At 40.9% G+C, this 20,144-nt stretch overlaps 12 protein-coding genes across 12 annotated transcripts; 7 read left to right on the top strand and 5 right to left on the bottom strand.

The window, feature by feature from the left end:
* Window positions 1-130: 130 nt before the first annotated feature.
* On the top strand, window positions 131-4,334 carry PAS_chr2-1_0345 (Subunit of the RAVE complex (Rav1p, Rav2p, Skp1p), which promotes assembly of the V-ATPase holoenzym; the record flags this gene model as incomplete). The annotated part of the gene is made up of 2 exons (XM_002491199.1): window positions 131-3,229; window positions 3,297-4,334. The coding sequence occupies 2 exons, from the start codon at window positions 131-133 to the stop codon at window positions 4,332-4,334; spliced, it is 4,137 nt and encodes a 1,378-aa protein (XP_002491244.1).
* Window positions 4,335-4,443: 109 nt separating this feature from the next.
* PAS_chr2-1_0893 (uncharacterized protein) lies at window positions 4,444-4,920 on the top strand (the record flags this gene model as incomplete). Its single annotated transcript, XM_002491200.1, has 2 exons — window positions 4,444-4,456; window positions 4,508-4,920. 2 exons carry the CDS (start codon window positions 4,444-4,446, stop codon window positions 4,918-4,920), a joined length of 426 nt encoding a protein of 141 aa, XP_002491245.1.
* A 246-nt stretch (window positions 4,921-5,166) lies between these two features.
* On the top strand, window positions 5,167-7,401 carry PAS_chr2-1_0346 (Methionyl-tRNA synthetase, forms a complex with glutamyl-tRNA synthetase (Gus1p) and Arc1p; the record flags this gene model as incomplete). The annotated part of the gene is made up of 1 exon (XM_002491201.1): window positions 5,167-7,401. The coding sequence occupies one exon, from the start codon at window positions 5,167-5,169 to the stop codon at window positions 7,399-7,401; it is 2,235 nt and encodes a 744-aa protein (XP_002491246.1).
* An 89-nt stretch (window positions 7,402-7,490) lies between these two features.
* PAS_chr2-1_0347 (Protein kinase) lies at window positions 7,491-8,303 on the bottom strand (the record flags this gene model as incomplete). Its single annotated transcript, XM_002491202.1, has 1 exon — window positions 7,491-8,303. The coding sequence occupies one exon, from the start codon at window positions 8,301-8,303 to the stop codon at window positions 7,491-7,493; it is 813 nt and encodes a 270-aa protein (XP_002491247.1).
* Window positions 8,304-8,521: 218 nt separating this feature from the next.
* PAS_chr2-1_0348 (Hypothetical protein) lies at window positions 8,522-9,229 on the top strand (the record flags this gene model as incomplete). Its single annotated transcript, XM_002491203.1, has 1 exon — window positions 8,522-9,229. One exon carries the CDS (start codon window positions 8,522-8,524, stop codon window positions 9,227-9,229), a length of 708 nt encoding a protein of 235 aa, XP_002491248.1.
* A 33-nt stretch (window positions 9,230-9,262) lies between these two features.
* On the bottom strand, window positions 9,263-10,237 carry PAS_chr2-1_0349 (Mitochondrial integral inner membrane protein required for membrane insertion of C-terminus of Cox2p; the record flags this gene model as incomplete). The annotated part of the gene is made up of 1 exon (XM_002491204.1): window positions 9,263-10,237. One exon carries the CDS (start codon window positions 10,235-10,237, stop codon window positions 9,263-9,265), a length of 975 nt encoding a protein of 324 aa, XP_002491249.1.
* Window positions 10,238-10,561: 324 nt separating this feature from the next.
* On the bottom strand, window positions 10,562-10,906 carry PAS_chr2-1_0350 (Protein that forms a complex with Spt5p and mediates both activation and inhibition of transcription; the record flags this gene model as incomplete). The annotated part of the gene is made up of 1 exon (XM_002491205.1): window positions 10,562-10,906. The coding sequence occupies one exon, from the start codon at window positions 10,904-10,906 to the stop codon at window positions 10,562-10,564; it is 345 nt and encodes a 114-aa protein (XP_002491250.1).
* A 169-nt stretch (window positions 10,907-11,075) lies between these two features.
* PAS_chr2-1_0351 (High affinity methionine permease) lies at window positions 11,076-12,764 on the bottom strand (the record flags this gene model as incomplete). The annotated part of the gene is made up of 1 exon (XM_002491206.1): window positions 11,076-12,764. The coding sequence occupies one exon, from the start codon at window positions 12,762-12,764 to the stop codon at window positions 11,076-11,078; it is 1,689 nt and encodes a 562-aa protein (XP_002491251.1).
* A 209-nt stretch (window positions 12,765-12,973) lies between these two features.
* Window positions 12,974-13,114, top strand: PAS_chr2-1_0352 (Hypothetical protein; the record flags this gene model as incomplete). Its single annotated transcript, XM_002491207.1, has 1 exon — window positions 12,974-13,114. One exon carries the CDS (start codon window positions 12,974-12,976, stop codon window positions 13,112-13,114), a length of 141 nt encoding a protein of 46 aa, XP_002491252.1.
* Window positions 13,115-14,522: 1,408 nt separating this feature from the next.
* Window positions 14,523-14,906, top strand: PAS_chr2-1_0353 (Hypothetical protein; the record flags this gene model as incomplete). The annotated part of the gene is made up of 1 exon (XM_002491208.1): window positions 14,523-14,906. One exon carries the CDS (start codon window positions 14,523-14,525, stop codon window positions 14,904-14,906), a length of 384 nt encoding a protein of 127 aa, XP_002491253.1.
* A 279-nt stretch (window positions 14,907-15,185) lies between these two features.
* PAS_chr2-1_0354 (Ubiquitin-protein ligase involved in ubiquitin-mediated protein degradation) lies at window positions 15,186-17,489 on the bottom strand (the record flags this gene model as incomplete). The annotated part of the gene is made up of 1 exon (XM_002491209.1): window positions 15,186-17,489. The coding sequence occupies one exon, from the start codon at window positions 17,487-17,489 to the stop codon at window positions 15,186-15,188; it is 2,304 nt and encodes a 767-aa protein (XP_002491254.1).
* Window positions 17,490-18,514: 1,025 nt separating this feature from the next.
* On the top strand, window positions 18,515-20,098 carry PAS_chr2-1_0355 (Hypothetical protein; the record flags this gene model as incomplete). The annotated part of the gene is made up of 1 exon (XM_002491210.1): window positions 18,515-20,098. The coding sequence occupies one exon, from the start codon at window positions 18,515-18,517 to the stop codon at window positions 20,096-20,098; it is 1,584 nt and encodes a 527-aa protein (XP_002491255.1).
* Between the last annotated feature and the right edge of the window lie 46 nt (window positions 20,099-20,144).

Consider the following 20,144-nt stretch of genomic DNA (forward strand, 5'->3'; position numbering starts at 1 on the left):
GGACATACCACGTATATCATCCACGGGCCAAACCTTTAGTATACATCCTTCGCGAACGATGATCATTAGAGGGTGCCCGTTATAATTCATCACTCCACCAAACAGACCTCTCGGTGCTCACATATTGCCCATGAATTTTCTGCCAGGAGAACCTAATAGGTCAATAGAAGCTGTCAGAAGCTGCAATTGGAATGATGTGCCCATAATTAGCTACTGTTCAGGAAACAATCTAATCATTTTAACCAACAATTGCGCACGAGTTCAAACGATCTATCTAGACAAAGACCCCTATAGTGTGGATATTAACAAGCTAAATGGAAAGATTGCGATCACTTTGGACAATGAATTACACATATACAAACCTGTGATCAGCAATTATTTTCAGTATAAAAGATCAAAGAATCTGGCAGATCTTCGTATTGAGTATCAGCATGAACTGACAGTGACTAACGACGAAGACTCCTCGAGGATCAATAGCATATGTTGGAGTGACCACATTGACCCAACTGATGATGAGGACAGTTCGAATCGATTTCTTGATTTACCAGATGATCTGAACACGGAAACAAGCTGTGAAATTGTTGTCGGATCGATGGAGAGCCTTACTCTGTGGAGATTGTACTATAAAAATAAGAGGGATCACGCCCACATGACGATTTCCGCTAGGAAGCTATGGTTTAAAGTTCAGCCGTCTCCTATCTACCTTTGTAAAGTATCTCCAAGTTCTGATTTGATTGTCAGCTGTGGTATTTATGATAGCTTCATCAAGGTCTGGTTCAGAGTTTCCTACGGAATTGTGAAATCTGAATTTGATTTAACGTATTTGAACAACCAAGTACATGTTAGTCAATTACGCTGGAAACAGGAAGTCACTGAAGCATCGAGTAACCGTGACCATATGCACACATTATACTCCATTGGTGTAGATTCCAAAATGAGAGTCTGGTCTATTTTTGAGATCGATGGTATTCACAGCTTCTACTACTCTGGTTCGGTTGATTTCAAAGCCGAAGATGAACCCAGTTTTATTTTAAACATTGATGGTTCCATTACGAAACGAATGATTGCCGACCTCAAGAGAAAGAAAAAGCAGGTGAGTGAGTTGCTCCTGGAAGAAGATCTGGAGCTATGCATGGTCATTTATAGTAGCGGGAAAGCCGAGCTTTACTCTATGGAACATTTAAACTCTTTACCTGCTCGCCCTTTATCCATTGAAAAGTTACCTATTATAAACGGAGGGATACTGAAATTTGGCGAAAACTGTCTACCCAAACCCTTCCTCCTCATCTACTTCCAAGAGCTTACTATTTCTTCAGATAACAATCTCAAACTAGTGCTGCATGACTTGAATAAATCTACTATAAGAGACGTCTCTTTAGGCAATGATTTTCTTTTGGACGTTGCAAGATCAACAGACCAGCCTACATCACACACTGAAAAAGAAACCCTAGTTCCAGTTGGAAAGCTGGATCATAAGTTTACAGGGCATATGAAGTCCATTCGGCGTTTGATACGCTCAATTGATGGTTCGTCTGTTCTTTCAATCACCAGGTTTAATGAGAGTTATCTTTGGTATCCCATTCGCCTTTCCAATGGTGTTACTCTCAGTAAGAAATGTACAATTCGTGCCAATATTGTAGTAGCAGTGATTCTGGCGAAATCAGACATTGTTATTGGCATAAGCGCCGGAGAAATTTCTGTGTGGAGTACTGCACTTGTGCCGACTAAGACTGCTACCAAACTCACCAGCCTTCCAATCGATGAGGACTTGACACCTGTCAGTTTCTTTTTACTACCAGAATTCAATAGGGGCAATAAGAACCTATTCCATATTATTGCAATTTACGATGTAAACAATGTCAAATGCTGGAAATTTGATCTTTCCTCAAAAGAATTATCCAAGATCACCATTGCAAACATTCCCTTTAGCAGCCCTAACAACTCTGAAATACATCTGATTCAACAAATCGATCCGGTTGGTCATAGCAATCGTTTTACCCGAACCCCCAAAGATATTTTGTCGATTGTGGACAAAGATGGATATGTAAATATTTTTGGAATCAAGTTTGAAGAAGGACGTTACCATTGGATCCGAAAGTTTTTTTTCCACAGTAATACACCAAATATGACTTATATCAAAGGATCATCTCTCCACAAAGTTGCTATTGTCAACTCTTCGAAGAAAGTTCTCTCTATTTGGGATTGCAAGAGGAAGTTTCTAGAATACCAAGAGACTTTCAGTGAGGATCTTGAGATCAAAGATATTGATTGGACCTGTACAGACTATAGCCAAAGTATACTGGCGATCGGTTTCAATAAACATGTGCTTCTGTTCACACAGCTAAGATATGACTACACAAATGAGACTCCATCGTATAAGCCTATAAAAAACATAGATTTGTCATCTATGACAACTCATGACATTGGTGACTCTGTCTGGCTGGAAGATGGTACAATAGCAATAGGATGCAGCAATCAATTTTATGTCTGTGATAAAAGCCTGGATATGAATGACGCTGTTACTCAAGACCTCATTGGTTCTTATAATGATGCCCATGTGGAAGATATATTTGAACTTTGTGCTTTTGTCAACGGACCATTGCCTCTGTATCATCCACAATTTGTTATTCAGAGTTTTTTTTGGGGAAAGTACACCTTTGTAGAAAAGTTACTAGTACAGATGTACAACAAGCTACGAGAACTTGATCTAAATCCAGAGTTAGATGCTTCAATTGAGTTGAGCAGAAACTTTGGGTCCGAAAAGATCAGTGATTACGTTAGAGACCAAGAGAATTTTTCTACAGATAATACTCCTCAAGTCTCCAGAACTCCAAGTGCGGTTTTTGACCAAAATGATTTGGGAGAAGCTACTAGATTGAAGCCTGATGTCAGTAAGGTTCTACTAAGCAAATTGGTGAAGTATAGGCTTCCATTTCTTACGGGACATCAACAGATTACTTTAGCCAGCACAATTGAGATCCTTACGGATATTCTTGAAAAGTATCAGGACGTTTTAGATCCCAATGGATTGAGGTTTTTTCTAGGGTACAAGTTGTTTTTGCTGAACAGCACAAAGGTTAACCAAGTTTACGATAGTATTACTATGCGAGACGTCAACTTTGCTTTACATAGTGACAACAAAGACGTTTTGCTTAACATGATCCTTGATCAACAAACGAATAGCAAGAATAAATTAACTTGGAAGCTTGCAAGAAAGATTCAAACTTTCGTATTGGATTCCCAACTCCAAGTTGCAAGAGTTATTTGAAAGCATTGCAAGAAACGAATTTTTGCAGTACAGCATTGACAATGACGGTAAAAGGGATCCGTCGACTTGCTCGATATTCTATCTAGCCTTGAGAAAGAAGCAAATCTTGATCGGACTATGGAAGAACAGTATTGGTCATCCAGAACAGAGTAAAATGTTGAGATTTTTGTCTCAGAATTTTAAGGAGCAAAGGTGGAAATCAGCTGCATTAAAAAATGCTTTTGTTTTAATGAGCAAACATCGTTATCTAGATGCAGCTATCTTTTTCTTATTGGGGGATTCCCTGAAAGATTGTGTGAATGTCCTTGTCAAGAAACTTGAAGACGTTCCTTTGGCCATAGCGGTCGCTCGAGTTTACGAAGGTAATGACCATGGTCCGGTACTGAAAGAATTGTTGACTAATACTATCCTAGTCAGCAGTGCTGTCAAAGGAGACAGATGGACCACAAGCTGGGTATTTTGGAAACTCTCAGATCGAAACAGATCTATTCAAGCTTTGATTAAGAACTGTAGTGAACTGATAGAGGATGATCAAATTCTCAGTGAGATTTCAAAGAGTCAACGCAGTGTAACAATCAAGGATACGATTATAGAAAGGGTCATGGATGATCCTGTCATGATGATCGTATATGATGGACTACGAAAGAAGCACATTGACTACTTCAAGGGGCTCACCAATATCAATCCTAGATTGGAGTTTGAGTTTATTCTACGAGTAGTTGCCATTTACGAACGTATGGGATGCGATCTGATATCTTTGTATATCGTGAAGAACTTCAACTTCATGAAAAGGACAGAGATCATAACGCACATCATTGAGAAGGACCAGAAGGTAATCAAGAACGGAAATACCACACATGTTGACAACGGACATGCTCAATTGGAACAAGCTACAAAGAACGGAAATGTTGAAGTTTCGCCCAAGATTGAAGAAAACAATTCTGCCATTAGTTCGACCTCTAGTGACCATACGAGACGTAAATCTGTCGGGTTTTCCAAGAAATTGCAACCGCCTCCTACTGAATTCCAAGAACCCGATATGAGTTCTTTCAATTTTGGATTTTAGGAGGTGGATGTCGGATGTATTATAGCTATCGCGTAACGCATATGGGACTTAAGTTTATCCTTAAAAAGCGTAGTTACCCTTTAAACCAACCTTGCTTGTTACTAGGGCCATGTCACAAGACTGTAAGTTGATTGCTTGTTTTCTTTCAAATGACTGCTTCTAACTGAACTCAGCTGATCCAATCCTCTCCCGTCTGCCCCTGGTAGCAATCCCTGGGAAGTACACACAACCAAAACCTATCACTCTGCCCTATGAGTTCATCAAACTACCAGATCAGTTGAATAAAAACATGTTCAATTCTAAGAAGGACCGGCTTAAGAGCTTGGTTTCTGATTGCAACGATTTGGAAGAAAAATTGAAGCTTCTGACGAGATCTTTCAACGACGATATTTCTGAAGATCATAAAGGGTATAATCCAGTGGCATATGACCAATGGGTTAAGGAGACCAACAGCTTGGCCCCAGGGTATTTTGATGATCAGCATCATTTGTTGCAGCCAAAAAAGCCCAAGCAGATCCATGATAACACAAGTACAATGGACAATTTGAGTCAGCACTTTGCCACTACTACATTGAGTCCCAAATGAAGGGATTGGAACAATGTGCTGGCATTCGATCGAGGATTAGGGGTAATGAACAAAGCGGCAGGTAGCTGTTTGAAATTGCAAGTCGATGGACCACAAGTTACCGAACATCTGTTTCTACCTCTCCTACACCCCACTAATACTCCACTCATATCTTCGTGCGCTACCCGATTTTCAGCATCTATTGTATCATATAGTCATCAGTATTTTAGAGGGAAAAAATAGCCTCCTTTCACTCCATTAAAGCAAATGACAGAGCAAGTTTATGGGTCCCTTGGATCAGGGTTGTTAGACCTTTCGGATAACCTGAAGTTATCGATTGCCACTAGCCTTTTTTCAAAAGCTTGCGTTTTGCAAGATAAAGATGTAACTGAAACAGTGTTACTCAAGACTAAGAGTGGGTTCGAGTTGTTTGAACCAAATGCCATAGTTCGATATCTGGCCTCATCAAGAATTGGATTGGATGCTTTCAAGCGCTCTAATTTGTCCCATTTTGAAGAAGTTGTACTTTATAACGTTTTGAAATCTGGTAAATCTTTGACAGAACCGCTTTTGGAGTTACCCCCAATTAATACATCATCCCCAGAACAAGTCATCTTATTTTCCTCTCTTTACCCAATTAAAGATTCATTGCCAAAATCTGCTAATACATGGATCTCCGAATTTGCTTCCAAAGTTGAGAAAGCTGTTGCTCATGCTATCTCCATAACAAAGCTTGAGCGTGCAAAGGAAGAAAATACCGGAGCTTCTCATGTTGAAGCAGAATTTGTGAAACCACAAGATGCAAGTATTAAGCCAAAGCCAAATGAAAGGAATATCTTAATCACATCAGCTCTGCCATATGTCAACAACGTTCCTCACTTGGGCAATATTGTTGGATCTGTTTTAAGTGCTGATATCTATGCCCGCTTTTGTAAAGCTAGAAATTACAACACATTGTTCATTTGTGGTACAGACGAATATGGTACTGCTACGGAGACAAAAGCACTAGAAGAGAACGTTACTCCAAGAGAGCTCTGCACGAAGTATCACAAGATCCATTCTGATGTATACAAATGGTTCCAAATTGGTTTTGATTATTTTGGTAGGACTACTACAGAGTTGCAAACTGAGATTGCTCAAGATATCTTTATGAAGCTTTACAATAATGGGTATTTGGAGGAACAATCTATGAGACAGTTATATTGTCCGGTTCACAATGGATTCTTAGCTGACCGATATGTCGAGGGGGAATGTCCAAAATGTCATTATGAAGATGCCAGAGGAGACCAATGTGATAAGTGTGGTACTCTTTTGGATCCTTTCGAATTGATCAACCCTCGCTGTAAACTTGACAATGCTTCTCCGGAACCCAAGAATTCTGACCATATATTCTTATCACTAGATAAGTTGGAACCTCCTCTTCGTGAATGGGTTGCTAAAGCTAGTGAAGAGGGAAAATGGTCGAAAAACTCGAGAACAATCACTGACTCGTGGATCAAAGAGGGACTGTTGCCTCGTTGCATCACCAGAGATCTGGTCTGGGGTACACCAGTTCCTCTAGATGGTTTTGAGAAGAAAGTTCTATACGTTTGGTTTGACGCTACAATTGGTTATATTTCTATCACTGCCAACTACACCAAACACTGGAAAGAATGGTGGAAAAATCCAGACCACGTTGATCTTTACCAGTTCATGGGTAAGGACAATGTTCCTTTTCATACTGTCGTTTTCCCAGCCTCTGAAATTGGTACTGGAGACAAATGGACCATGTTACATCATCTAAGCACTACCGAGTACTTACAGTATGAAGGCGGAAAGTTTTCGAAGTCCAGAGGTATTGGAGTGTTCGGTAACAATGCTCAGGATTCAGGTATCCCTCCTTCTGTATGGAGATATTATCTGGCTAGTATTAGACCAGAGAGCTCTGATTCTCAATTTTCATGGGGAGAGTTTGTCTCCAAGAACAACAATGAACTGCTTGCCAATCTAGGTAACTTTGTAAACAGATTGACCAAATTTGTTAATGCAAAATATAATGGTGTTGTCCCTGACTATGACGTTTCCAATTGTGAGAACTATGAAGTTCTGGTGAGGGATGTTAACGCAATTTTGAAACAATACTTGATTGACTTGGAAGGTGTTCATTTAAGGAAGGGACTTGAAGTCGCCATGCAACTTTCCGCCAGAGGAAACCAATTCTTGCAAGACAACAAACTGGACAACTCTTTGTACAATGACAAGCCTGCCAAATCAGATGCCGTTGTTGCAATTGGATTAAATTTAATTTACTTAGTCGGGAGTGTCATTTATCCTTACATGCCTGAGACTACAACTCAGATCAATCAAATTTTGAACACTGCAAGCTTACGCATCCCAGACGAGTTTGGACTTTTCATCAAAGCAGGTCATTGTATCAACAAGGCCCAGTATTTGTTCAAGAGAATTGATGAGAAGAAAGTCGACGAATGGAGAGCTTTGTACGGCGGTAAGCAAGTAAAATAGATAAATGAAATTGATAGACTATATAATGAAGAGATATTAGTCTTATTAGGAACTCAATAGTTAAAGGATGGAAATATTACAAATTTATGCTAACCCAACATACTACGTTTACGCCCTCTTAGACGAACATCTTGCAACCTTCTGGATATTTCTGTAAACTTCTTTGACGCCGCTGCTTCCCTGAAAGTCCTCTCATATCCTTGAAGTAGCCATTCATTGTACGACTTGGAATAAATGGGATGAGTACTGATCAATGCTCGCTCAAGAACATACAAATCAACTGCCTCGTCTTCTGCCAATAAAGAATACGAGCTTAGACCAAAGTCTATGAGCATTGGCTCCCATTTATCGTTATGCTGATCCAAGATGATATTGGATGAGGTCAAATCACCATGAACTATGTTTGCAAGATGCAATTTTGCAACAGCACCTCCCACTTTGGACATTATGTCTTTGACTTCATCATCTAAAGCAATATTTGGCTCATTCCTTTGATCTTCTCGTTCTTCTTGGGATTTCTCCTTGAACCATAGCATGTTTTTCAACGAGCTTGTCTCTCCATTCGGTAGCGTTCCTCCAACGGATTCCATCCATATGATACCATTAGGACCATCCACCGCTATTAATTTGGGAGCTTTGATTCCAAGTTGATATAGTTTATGAAGCAATCTGGCTTCACTCTGAGTTCTTGAACTAACTATCTGAAGATCCAGTGTGGGGTGACGGTATGGTTTTCTTGGTCTATACTTTATGATAAATTTTGTAGTTGGCGACTGGTTTGACTTTGGCAGAAATGGATGGGTTTGAGTTTCAAAAACTATTGCCTCCGCCCCTTGGGATATCACGTTCAGTGGTATGTTATTCAAAAGCTCTTGAGCTGTAGTTATAAGTTGAACACTCATGACCAGACTTTTGAGGTGTACCGTACCACCAAGAAAGACTTGATTGAGATCAAATGAGTGTTTCGAGGAAGAAAATAATATCTGGAGAACGGTGAAGAGCAGTGCCTGACTGGAAAAGCACTACAGTTAGACTGTTAAATGTTGAGCAATTTCCATAAAACTAGAAAGAGTTGAATCAATTTATCTTCTTGCCCATCCATTCGTACTCCGTCTTAATCATGGCCTTCCTAACAAAAGACTTTATACTTACCACGAATAAAGAGGAATACCCCAAAGCTTTAAAAGCAAAGGCTCAGACAAAAAAAGATCAAGCGAAGCTGCTACAATTGGACAATTGGAAAGAAGAGGTGATCTCCAAAACTCTTGATCACAGATATCAAAAGGAAAGTCATCTTTTCTTAACTAAGGAAGAGCTGATTAAATTGGTGGAATGGAAATTGGAGAAAGGTAAATTTCGTCCTACTCTTCGGAAACTGGTGTCTTCTAACGACGAGACTGTCGTAAAGCAGGTCACAGGAAGAGGATATGATATCTTTATTGCATATATTCAAGGAAAAGAAGAGTTTTTGACGTCAGTCAAGAAATCTTTGGACGAGTTTTGCAAGTTGAAAGGTGTTGGGCCAGCTACTGCCACATTGATTCTATCACTATTCCCCAGTGTAGGCGACAAAAAGGTAGTTCCATTTTTTTCCGATGAGTCATTCATGTATTTCAATGACATTAAAATTAAATATACACTAAGAGAGTATTTGGATATCTACTTACCAAAAGTTGAAGCTATAGGAGAAGAAACCGGTATTAATGACTTGTCTATAATTGAAAAGTTCACATGGACCCTCTTCATGAACGGCAAAACTGACTCAAACACCTCAAACTCGAAAAGAGCATCTGAAGACACTGCTGCTCCAACTAAAAGAAGGAAATAAATCATTATATACAAGTAATCTGATAGTCACTCTTCAATTATCACTGATCAAGTTGTGTTTATTATACGAGATTCCCTGAGTATGTCGTTCGTTTGGAGTATAGCTGATAGGCAGATATTTATCCAATATCATGTTTTGGCTCAATGAGTACAAATTGGAGCTGATCCAGTACAACGACAATCCAACGGGTGCTTGTGTGGAGATTACCATGAGAAAGGCAATACTAAACCTGGACAAGTTCATTATCGCATCCATCATTGTTGGCCTCAATGATACTTTCTTTCCTTGAGCTGAGCTACTCCTCATCTGCAGTGTCTTGTTGTTCCATTCCAAGTTGATTAGAGCGACCGATCCCAAAACTACGGGAAGGATCATATACGGATCGGGCACCGTCAAATCATGTAGCCAGAAAAACCCTTCATGAATCAAAGAGCTATCTAGGGGCTTATTACCTTGCTCAAAACTATGCCAACCTGTTAGGTTTCTAAAAGTCCAACTCAATGTCACCCAAAGGGGCACTTGAAAGACAGGCAAAATAGCATTCTTCCATATTTGTACACCATGGTCACGGAACAACTTCTTTTGTCTCTTCCTTGACTCCTTCGCTGCCAGAATCATAATTTTTTCATAGTTTAACTTGGTGGCTTCAGTAGGAAAGAAATCTATGGATTCTCTTTGCAGTTTCTGTGAGATGGATGCCTGTTGGGCCAGCTTGAGTCGTAATAGAGGTCCCATGGCAGTGACCAGCGGTCGTAAGACGCTTTGTTTTTGTAATCTTTTTCGTTGCAAGACGGCTATTGGAAGGGTGAACAGTGATCTCAAAGTGAACGTGGTGATGGGGATCAGAGCCCACCATGGAAGTCCAGAATACTGGTGAATTAGTTGAAGATTTGTTGTAGTAAACTCCAAGGTTTGCTGAACCACTTGAAGGGACATGCATCTTCTGGGGATGAGACGGACGACATTGGGACCTATCCTTTGTTTAAGGTGTGGTATCCTCCTAAACATTGAATGTTGGTAGTTTAGAGGACGAGCGAAAGGAAATTATTCACTGAAATTTAATAGTGATAGAGCAGTGATTGACATTGACACGGAGTGGTTCCCACACGGGAAACCTATTAGTCAAGAGGTTGAGAACTTTGCAGCCCCTCCCACATAGCCTTTAAGATTTATTATTGCCACCCAAAACAGAATAGAAGATGCTAGCACTACATTTATACCTTACATGGTCTATTCCCCAATTGTAAACTTCACAACACATCAAAAGCTATTAAAAATATGCTCATTTCACTTAAAAATACATTTTCCTATTAAACCCTTCTATCCTAATGACTAGTCAATCACAGAGCCATCTCGTGGCCTATAATAGACACCATACTGTTCCAAAGCTGCTACGATATCACTGGGTAACCTTCCATCAACTCGAACGGCGTACAGACCTGGCTGAAATCGATCTACTCTGAGCCATTTAGCAACCCAGGAGTGTTCATTATCTCCAACGGCCACCAAACCCTCAAAAGATGACGATGTGCACTCGTTGACGGTAGCTTGATCACTGTCCCTCAAATTCAATACTGAGTCGCAGTTAGGACAGCCGTTTTGCATGAATACCCTACCAGGCAAGACAATACCACAGAGCATACATGCTCTTTCTCTCACACCTTTGTTAGTGGACATCTCTTAACAACTCGGTGGTGAATGGTGAGAGGAGTGAAATATGGAGATTTCAAATGGAAAATGAGAAAGGGAAGTATACTCGAAAAAGGTATAATTACAATATAGTCTATTAAAAATCACGTTAAGAATTAAATATGTCATGGGCACCTAAATACATAGCAACCGTGGATTACAAATTCTTTTGGTGCTCTTCGATGAATTCTTCCTCAGAAAGTTCCGAGCCATAAGGAATCTTGAAGAACTTGTTTCTCCAGAAACCGTCGTCCTCCAAGACATCGCGGGAAACCAGCTTGTACTTACCATATCTTGGTAAGATCTTAGCCCAGATAACCCAATAGACACCACCGGCGAAAAAGACACCCCAGGCAGCAACACAGTGAATCCAGTAAGGCATATCGTTGTAGACGTTTTGACCACCAGTAGGAGGAATGTATGGGGCTACCACCAGGTACAGAGAGGCAAGGGCAAAGAAGAAAGTCACTACGATTGGTGACTTGATGACAGGAGTCCATTCTCTTCTTCCCTTACGGGCTTCATAGTGTAACCAAAGTAAACCGATGGCAACAAAGAAGTTAATAATGTTAAGTGGGTATGAAATCAAGTTCATAACAAAGTTGTAAGCATCACCTGCTGGTGGGGCAACAATTGTGATGACACAGATCACCCAATGCTCAAACAAACCGGTGAACGGAGAGTTGAAAGGTCTTTGAGAAGCAAAGAAAGAGGAGAATGGCAAAACACCCTCTCTTCCTAATTGTTGCACAATACGACCTTGAGAGAAAATAACGGAAATAACATTTCCCAAAGCACTCAGAGCCACGAAGACAGAACAAGCTCTCTCTGCTGTCTCACCAAAGGCAATTCTGAAAAAGTGTGCAGCAATAATTCTACCTGAAGACCTAATAACGTCACCAGGTACAACAGCGAAATATGCAATGTTAACAAACATGTAGATCACACCTAGAGAGATGACAGCAATTGGAGCAGAAATCTTCAAAGCCTTAACAGGATTTCTAACCTCAGAAAGTGAGTAGTTGACGTTACTGTAACCCACGAAGGCCCAAATGACGTTGTAAAGGGACATGACGATACCATATCCAGAAGGAGAATCACCATCAAAGGCGTTGCTGAAGGCACCAGTGGGTTCGAACTCAGAATTGTTGATACCACCACCTAGTGCAACCCATCCTGTAACCGAAATAAGAAGCACAATGGCAACTTTGAAGAATCCTAAAGTGTTCATCACAAAAAGACCGGCCTTAACATTCAAGGTGTTGATCAAAAAGGCAAAAGAGACACATGCAATACCAATACCTCTGGCAGCCCATTCAGTTGGCTCAACATTAGCAGCGTTCAAAATATACTCACCAAACACCACAGAGTTACCAGAAGCCCAACCTAGCAGAACCACATACATGGCATACATACAGGTGACCAGAAACTTTGGGTTCTTGTAAACGTACTCCAAGTAGTTCTTCTCACCACCATTTCTCTGCAACAATCTAGAGGGATAAGAACCAAACTCAGCATAAACGTACAAACCAGCAAGGGCGATAATCATACCGACAACCCACAAAATCAAAGTAACACCGACGGAACCACTCAAGGTTAAAATGGTACTGGTAACAGAGAAAATACCGGTACCCAAAATTCTGTTGGTGATCAGGAAAGCGGCACTGATGAGACCAATTCTTCTATCACCTTTATCCAAGACGACAAGCTCACCAGCGTTGACGCTCTCACTGTCGGTATCTATAGGTGCAACAGCATTGACGTCCTTTGATTCTTTATTATCGAGGGTCTCACCCTTGGAGTCGTTCGAATTAGAACTCAAGCTAAATTTTCCAAGACCCACCATTGTTAACGTTCAAGTGAAAAAAGGGCAAGTGGGGTTCTTTTATATAAAAGGTACACAGCCAGCTTACGTAGCGTCGGATTGTGTCAAAAAGAAAAAATACTGTCTTGAAGGCATCAATGATCAATTGAAAACTGTGGCTTGCCAACTAAAAAAAAAAAAAAAAAAAAAAATTACCAAGACAGACGGCATTAATTCGGCTCTAAACACAAATGGCCTCTCAGATGAAGACTACGATCCAGAAATTGGGCCAGAGTAACGAGAATTGCAACTTGCAAGTACAATATAAAGAGAGTACTAACGATTCTTCACTCACTTATCAGCTGGAGATAATTGGGGAATATCTAAAGTGATGTCAGTGATTAGAGTTTTAGATTCGCACTGCAAAGCAGCCGCTGCTTTTTTCTTTTTTTCACGTATTTTTTTTTCTTTTTTCCTATTTAAGACAAGTCACATTGGTTGTGGAAAGATTGCCCATTCAGTTGCCCAATGAGGAACCAAATTGTGGTTCGAGACAAAAAGGGTGGCACCTGAAATAGAGCGAACTACGTGATTGGTAAGACCACGTCCAATTTGACACTAATTTAAGGGCCCTACCACAATCGTGACAACTTTAATTGGATCAAAAACATGTTGCTTTCGCTCATGTGGCGTATCACCAAGACTTTCAGTCCCTGGACGTGGCAATTGTGCAGCTTTATCAACTGATCCCTAGTTTAACTCACCGACAACGTAGTTGTTGCCTGTTTACCCAGGGCCATCTTCATAGTAAACAGTAACATCCAACATCCAGATGTCGGGAGTCCGATCTACGACGCGCTGCAGTCTACGTCACCAATTTTTCATCACTAAGCAATCCCGGTAGCTCCACCAGCCATGCGTCATCGTCCACTTGGAGTCCGTGTCGTTTTCCACTGGCCATGATGAAGACATTAGTCCTTTGGACCTAAGACTGAGCACTGAGCACTCGCCCTCTGATTTTCTCTGCCCAGTCTTTGGCTGTATGGAAGTTTACTTCATAATCTCTCGTAAATACTTCGCGCTCGAGAAAATTCTCTCCTGCATGACCAAGCGGGTATCACACACTTCTCCACATCCAGTACCTCAACACAAAACGTTGCTGCACCGGGCATCTCTAGCCGTCTAAATTGCTCTCTCCTCCTACAGCGAACGACCCGCCTCCCACCAAAAGGTCTCTTCCGCGCAGACGAGGTTGTGTGCACGCAACTCTGCCACTATCTCCGCCCCTCTCTCCCCCTCTACCAACTTGATCACGCCTTCCTTCCACCAAAACAAAAATTTGACATGACGAAACTTTCCAACAGTTGAGGAGTAATGTTTGTGGTGCCACAAACATTCCACAAACACAGTAAACTACAACTGTTCCTGGCCAATTGACTCAACCTCACCTACCTGTTGCAAGCTGTCCCGAGCAGCTCCGGTGGACCTTCTAGGCCCGTCCCCGTGCCCCTTACACGTTCTAATTCACTCAGCCTCTCGTCCCCTTTCAAAATTATCCCTAAAAAAAAAGGCCTCGCCACGTGATATAACTCTAGAATTTTCTCCGCACGTGTCGGAAACAATGAGCAACTATAAAATATACTCTTTTTTCTCTATTCTTAGTCATACAAACAAATTTGGAAAATTACATATAATTCCGGTTAGCCCACTTTGCAACTTTTCAAGATTTTTTCTTTGAAAGGTTTTTCAACTTGACTCTCCGTTTGCATTTCAACTTTTTATCCTTTCACATTCTTTATCATGTCGGCATTTCAGGACTATTGCATAGTGTGTGACAGGCTGTGTGTCCACAACGAAATCTACTGTAGTGCTAAGTGCCAGGAACTGGACTCTACACCTATAACTTTACAAGGAAAAGACGATATCCCTCATGACCATTACAGAACAAAGCTGGAAGAGAAGAATAACTTCAACTACCTGTCGCCCCTGCTGTCTGGCGCAGTGGTTTCCAACGACATCAACCATCTCGATCTAAATGACATTAACTCCAAGTCCAACCAAAGGAGTATCAACATATCAACTCCCTCCTCTAGGCATGTGAATCTGATATCTCAGTATCTAGCAAGCTCTGCATCTGTCAATTACAAGAAGTGGCTCAACAATACCAATCTCATAAGTCATTGAAATGAAATTTCAAAGAACACTCAAAAGATGAACGGAAAAATAAAAATCATAGATTGATTCTACTCGACTTCTGGTAAAGTACAAAGTCATCTGCTACGAAGATAGTTTGTTTGCATATATGAGGGTTTCCCTCATAACCCTGTCGAAGGAGACAGAAGGAAATGAAAAAAATGAAAAATCGAAAAAAAAAAGGTTATAATAGGATAATATATATAATTAAATAGTTTACGAATAAAAGAAACATTGCATACGGATTCAGCTACTTATACTTTAGATTAATTACTCTTGACCAAATCCAACAGTTTCCTCTACAGCTAGTGTCAACTTTTGTTTCAAGCTTCCATAATCCTTGTAGGGCGGTAAGTCTACCCTGTTGAAACAAGTGTGAGATTTGGGTAATTGATTAGACTCTCCAGCTTTTTCAATGGTGAACCTACGAGGACCGTCTGATCCCTGGAGATCTTTGAAACCGTTGACTGGAATACGAGATGTTCCCGTTGTGAATTGTAGTAAACGGGCTTTTTGCTCCTTGTCCCATTCAGTGACACATTTCCAGAACCATTGAATCACCTCATCACTCTCCTGATATCCTCTATAGTCGGTATGTTTCTTCCAGTCTTCCACGTCAACATCTGCGATACCACCAATTAACAACTCTAACTCTCTTTCGTCAAACACGTTTATTAGTTCTTGAGGAATCAATTCGTTGAATCCGTCCATAAATGCCTTAAATTGTTGCTCAACCCGTCTGTGGATCTTCCATTCAGTTATCAACTCAACATACTCCATCTTGTTCTCTTCAGTGACTTCAATATCTCTACCGCCTTCTTTCAAGTCCACAGTAACGATCTCTCCAAATCTCTCATCCTCTGCACTAAATGTTAAGTCTAACACATCGGTGATGTCATTTTCCAATATCCATTTCAGTGATCTGTAAAATTCAGCATCAACTCCCTCCATGTCTTGCAGAATTACCTTCTTATGCAAAATCATCTTATATAAAGCACCAACAAAGAATGCATCCAGGAATCTTCTGTGGAAAATTCCCAATCCGACAACCCTTCCAATGAACTTGAAGTAATTAAGATGCTCAGGGTTAATTCCAGAGTTGGGGTTGATCTGTAACGTGTAATTGTCGTGAGTAGAATATTCAAACAAACAATAGAATGGGTTAAACATGTCATGAGAAAGTAAAAAGAAAAATTCTCTGGAAACTCCTCCGTAATCCAGACCTTCTTCTCCGTCAAACTTGATCATCAAACGCTTCTTCAAGTCCTCAGGCGATTGACGCATAATTTCTTGGTATGAATCCTCAAAGATATGTGATCGTCTCACCTTGATATGGCATTGTCCAGGTAAGATTCTAAGTGCTGGCTGGGATCTAAAGTAGATCACTTTTCTTCTGAAGTCACGCTTGTACTGCGGAACATTTTGGTCTAAGGACGAAGGCAATCTTGGATCATCCCAAGTAGTGGTCTTGGTGTTGTGGTCTACAAAGTAGACTCTTGCGGTGTTAGTCAGCCTCATTTCCCATCCACTAGGCAGTGGTCCCAACTGCGACACAGGTTGCTGCTGAACAGTAGTGTTGGGCCCAACACTTCGGATATACTGCTGCCTTCTAGGGTCAACCCATGTGGTAGTTCGTGTATTATGGTCGACAAAATATGGCCTTCCCTCAGCCGTCAACCGCTGTTCCCAACCTGGAGGAAGCTCTCCCAATCCGAAAGTGGTGTATCCATTTGATGCCATTGACAGGGCTGTTTGGTTGTTTGAAGCATTGACAGAACCGCTACTGCTCAAATTGCCAACAGTGGTCGAGCTGGAGTTTTCCCCTGGAAGTGATCTATCCATGTGTTGCCTTCGTTCTGCTTCGGTAGCATTAACTCTTTGGTTGGTTCTATCAGCTTCGGATTGGTCCAAAGCGGGTCTAGTCCAAGTAGTAGTTCTACTGTTGTGATCGACATAGTAAGTTCTTCCAAAGTTATCAGTTCTGCGTTCCCAGCCCGGAGGTAACCTTCCGTACTGGTCCTCGAATGAAGAATACTGTCTATTGGAGGCAGAAATAAGCCCTGGAGGGTTCGATCCTGCATCATTGGCGGAAGGTCCAGGGGTTAGCAGCTCTGCAGGAGGTCCATTTGGAGGAGACATGTGAGAAGCGGCTCCACCCTGCCTTCCTCGACCTTTATGAGAGAGAGTAATGAATACCTCCCCGCTTACTATTAGGTTATCATTTGATTTTTTTAAGGGCCTTGTGAGGGTTTCCGATTGACTAATATCGTTCTCTAAATCGATAACATCTCCGATCCGAAGGTTAATGACACCCAGAAACCCTTGATCCTTCTTCTTGAACTTTTTCTGGTCAAAAATCTGAATAGCAAGTATCGAGTTCTGTGTGCAGTTGAACTCGAAGCTCTCGTTCCAAAAAGGATGTAACGTACGTTTTGCAGTTGAAGTAGATTTTGTTTGAGCACCGTCAACGGTGATTACAGCGAATGGGTCTGGTGACCGAAATACGTCTCTCTTGTATAACCCATCGGCACCCACCACTTGAACAGTGATCTTCATGGGTTGTAAGGCGGACATCACAGTGTGTCGTTTGTCTCTAGCGGTGAATCTCTTTCCAAGTGCAGTTTAAAAAAGAAAAAGACTGATCTATATTAACTGGAGGATTATTCACCTAAACTCGAGTAATCTAGTCTACTGATACACCTGAAAGGTTAGTAATAAATCAACTAAAGTTGAGAGTTTGTTGATTTGCAAGCAGGGGAAGGAACACTCGAGGATTTCTGGGAGTGTGTCACAGAGATCTCTACACCAGAACAGGCTTAGAATGGAATAGAGCGGGTTATAACCGGTAATTAGGCAAGTTAGGTGGAGTACAGGGTGAGCAAGGATACTAGACCAATCGGAGGGAGTCAGAAAGTTGGAAGTAGAGAAGAGTAATCTATTAGAGCCATCTTGGGTGCAAGCCGTGGAAGCACTTTTGAAAAAAATAGATCGGTCTAGAATGCGTGCTGTGAGACAATTAACTCACAGGCAGTTATTGGCGTCTCCGGCTGGAGCAAAACAAGATGTAGGTCGTATTTTTTATTATTTAAGACGATTCGGAAGCCCTTTGTGGGTAAGGATTCTGATATGAATTTTTTGGAAATTTCTTCAAATTTCAATTGTGAAATTCCAGTAGTTATATATAAATGATTGAGAATTGCTCAACTCTCCAGTCCTTGAGTTGGTGAAACAGTGAAATCCGTAAAAACTAACAATAAAAAAATTATATACATAACATATTATAGTGGGACCTTTTATTCACCTTTTAGCCACCATGACACAATCCACCAATGTTTCATATTTATAACTTGCCTAACCACTGATAAATTGCCCTATAGTACAACATTCTCTATGTTGTTTTCCAATTCATCACGTCAGAGAACTTTGGGGTAAAGCTTAATCTCGCGAAAACCTCCCCAAGAGATGGCTGGATAATGATCACCAGACCACTTTGTTACCAGCCATTACATCCAGCCATTCACCTCTTATATTAATAGCCACTCTTTACAAAAAGTATGTAGGAGAAATAATTTTGTTTTCCCCCCTTACAGCTACCGATTATGAGCAAGACGTTCCATGACAAGCAAAGTTATCTTGACAATTGGACTTTTCAAAACCCAAGTTCAGACTCTCTGGGTTCAAGCAGCTCAGAGTCGTTGCTAGATAGAGCATGCTCCACAGGCAATTTAAAACTTCTTTCCAATTACTGGAAAGTTCCCAGTTCAGATGATAACTACAATTATTTGACTGCTTTTGATGTGCACAATGATAAGCCCACTGTCGCTATCGCTTCAGGTTTGGGAAACTCCAATCTTTTGATCGGAAGTATGAAGGAGAATACTGGAATATCTTCCAAATATCATCTAAACCACCACCAGTCAATCACTTTACCCAACATCCACTCATTGAAATGGTTAAACAATAGCTCACCAGGCGATTTTGACTTCCTTTTATCGGGCCATGTCAGTGGATATGTGAACCTTACTATTATCCCCGACAAAGAAGATTGTGATTTCAAGTCTGCCGAAATCATCAAGCGATTTAATCACGAGAAACATATGACTACTAAAGACCAGATCCAATCAAATATCATCTCGTCCTTAGAGCTTTCTCCCAAGGCTTGGAAATCTTGTAACTTGAACTCCATGTTCACCGTCTACAAGGACAAAATCTTCATGTGGGACTGCTCTAGATCTAGAGCTCCTATTTTGATGAACCACTCTGCAGGGTCTGCATCTTTGCACCCATCACCTTTCAGGGATGGAATTTTAGGTGTTGCTGGAAAGTTTGGGATAGCTCTCAACGACCTAAGGATTGGCAAAGACAGTAACCCTTCATACTTTGTGCCCAAAATCGCAGATAGACAGATTCCAGAATCCCAGTTGGTCAAGTGGTCTGATACAGACTCTAACATCCTTGCTTCTTCTCATGGAAATGTTGTCATGCTGTGGGACGTGAGAATGAATGATACTCAATTGGCTATCTTAGAAGGCCACAATGACGAAGTGACATCTTTAGAATGGGGCTCTAACCAAGATCTTTACTCAGGTAGCAAAGATGGAGGAATAGTGCATTGGGGTCTGGACCTCGATCTATTACAGCCTGTTACGAAACCTGCCACATGTACCCTGAAAGATGGCCTGAGCTCAATTCGTCTAAAACAGACTGAAGATCGTTCCATAGTGGAAGATCTTGTAAGTTCAATTAATTGTGGTACATTTATCCCGGCTTCCAACTCCAATATTGTTGAATTGGCTCAAATTAAATTGAACGGAAGAAAAAGATTATTAAGTATTGACGATTCTCTGTTTCTTGGAATGCATGATACCCTTGAACTAACTGAGAGAATGCCCGTTATAAGCGAACAAGAAGAAGACGAAATAAGTTCTTCCAACACTGTGTTTTCGAACCCAAACACGCCACAAACGTTTTTCTCTTCTTCAGACACTCTGGTGTCTGCCAAAAACGAGCAGCTCAACTTTGATTTCAAGGATAGAGCTTTTTCAAAACCTACAACTAATACAGAGGATACGCTATCGTTGAAGCAGTTACCTGATCTGCCAAAAAGTCTCTACACAGTGCCTCAACAAAAACAACGGGATACTCTCCCACAAGTTAACTCCATGATACCCGAAGTAGTATAAGTATGTTTCTCATAAACCTAATTATAGTACAATTCAGATTATAAAA

This window comes from Komagataella phaffii, chromosome 2, assembly GCF_000027005.1.
Source record: "Komagataella phaffii GS115 chromosome 2, complete sequence".
Taxonomy (NCBI): Eukaryota; Fungi; Ascomycota; class Pichiomycetes; order Pichiales; family Pichiaceae; genus Komagataella; species Komagataella phaffii.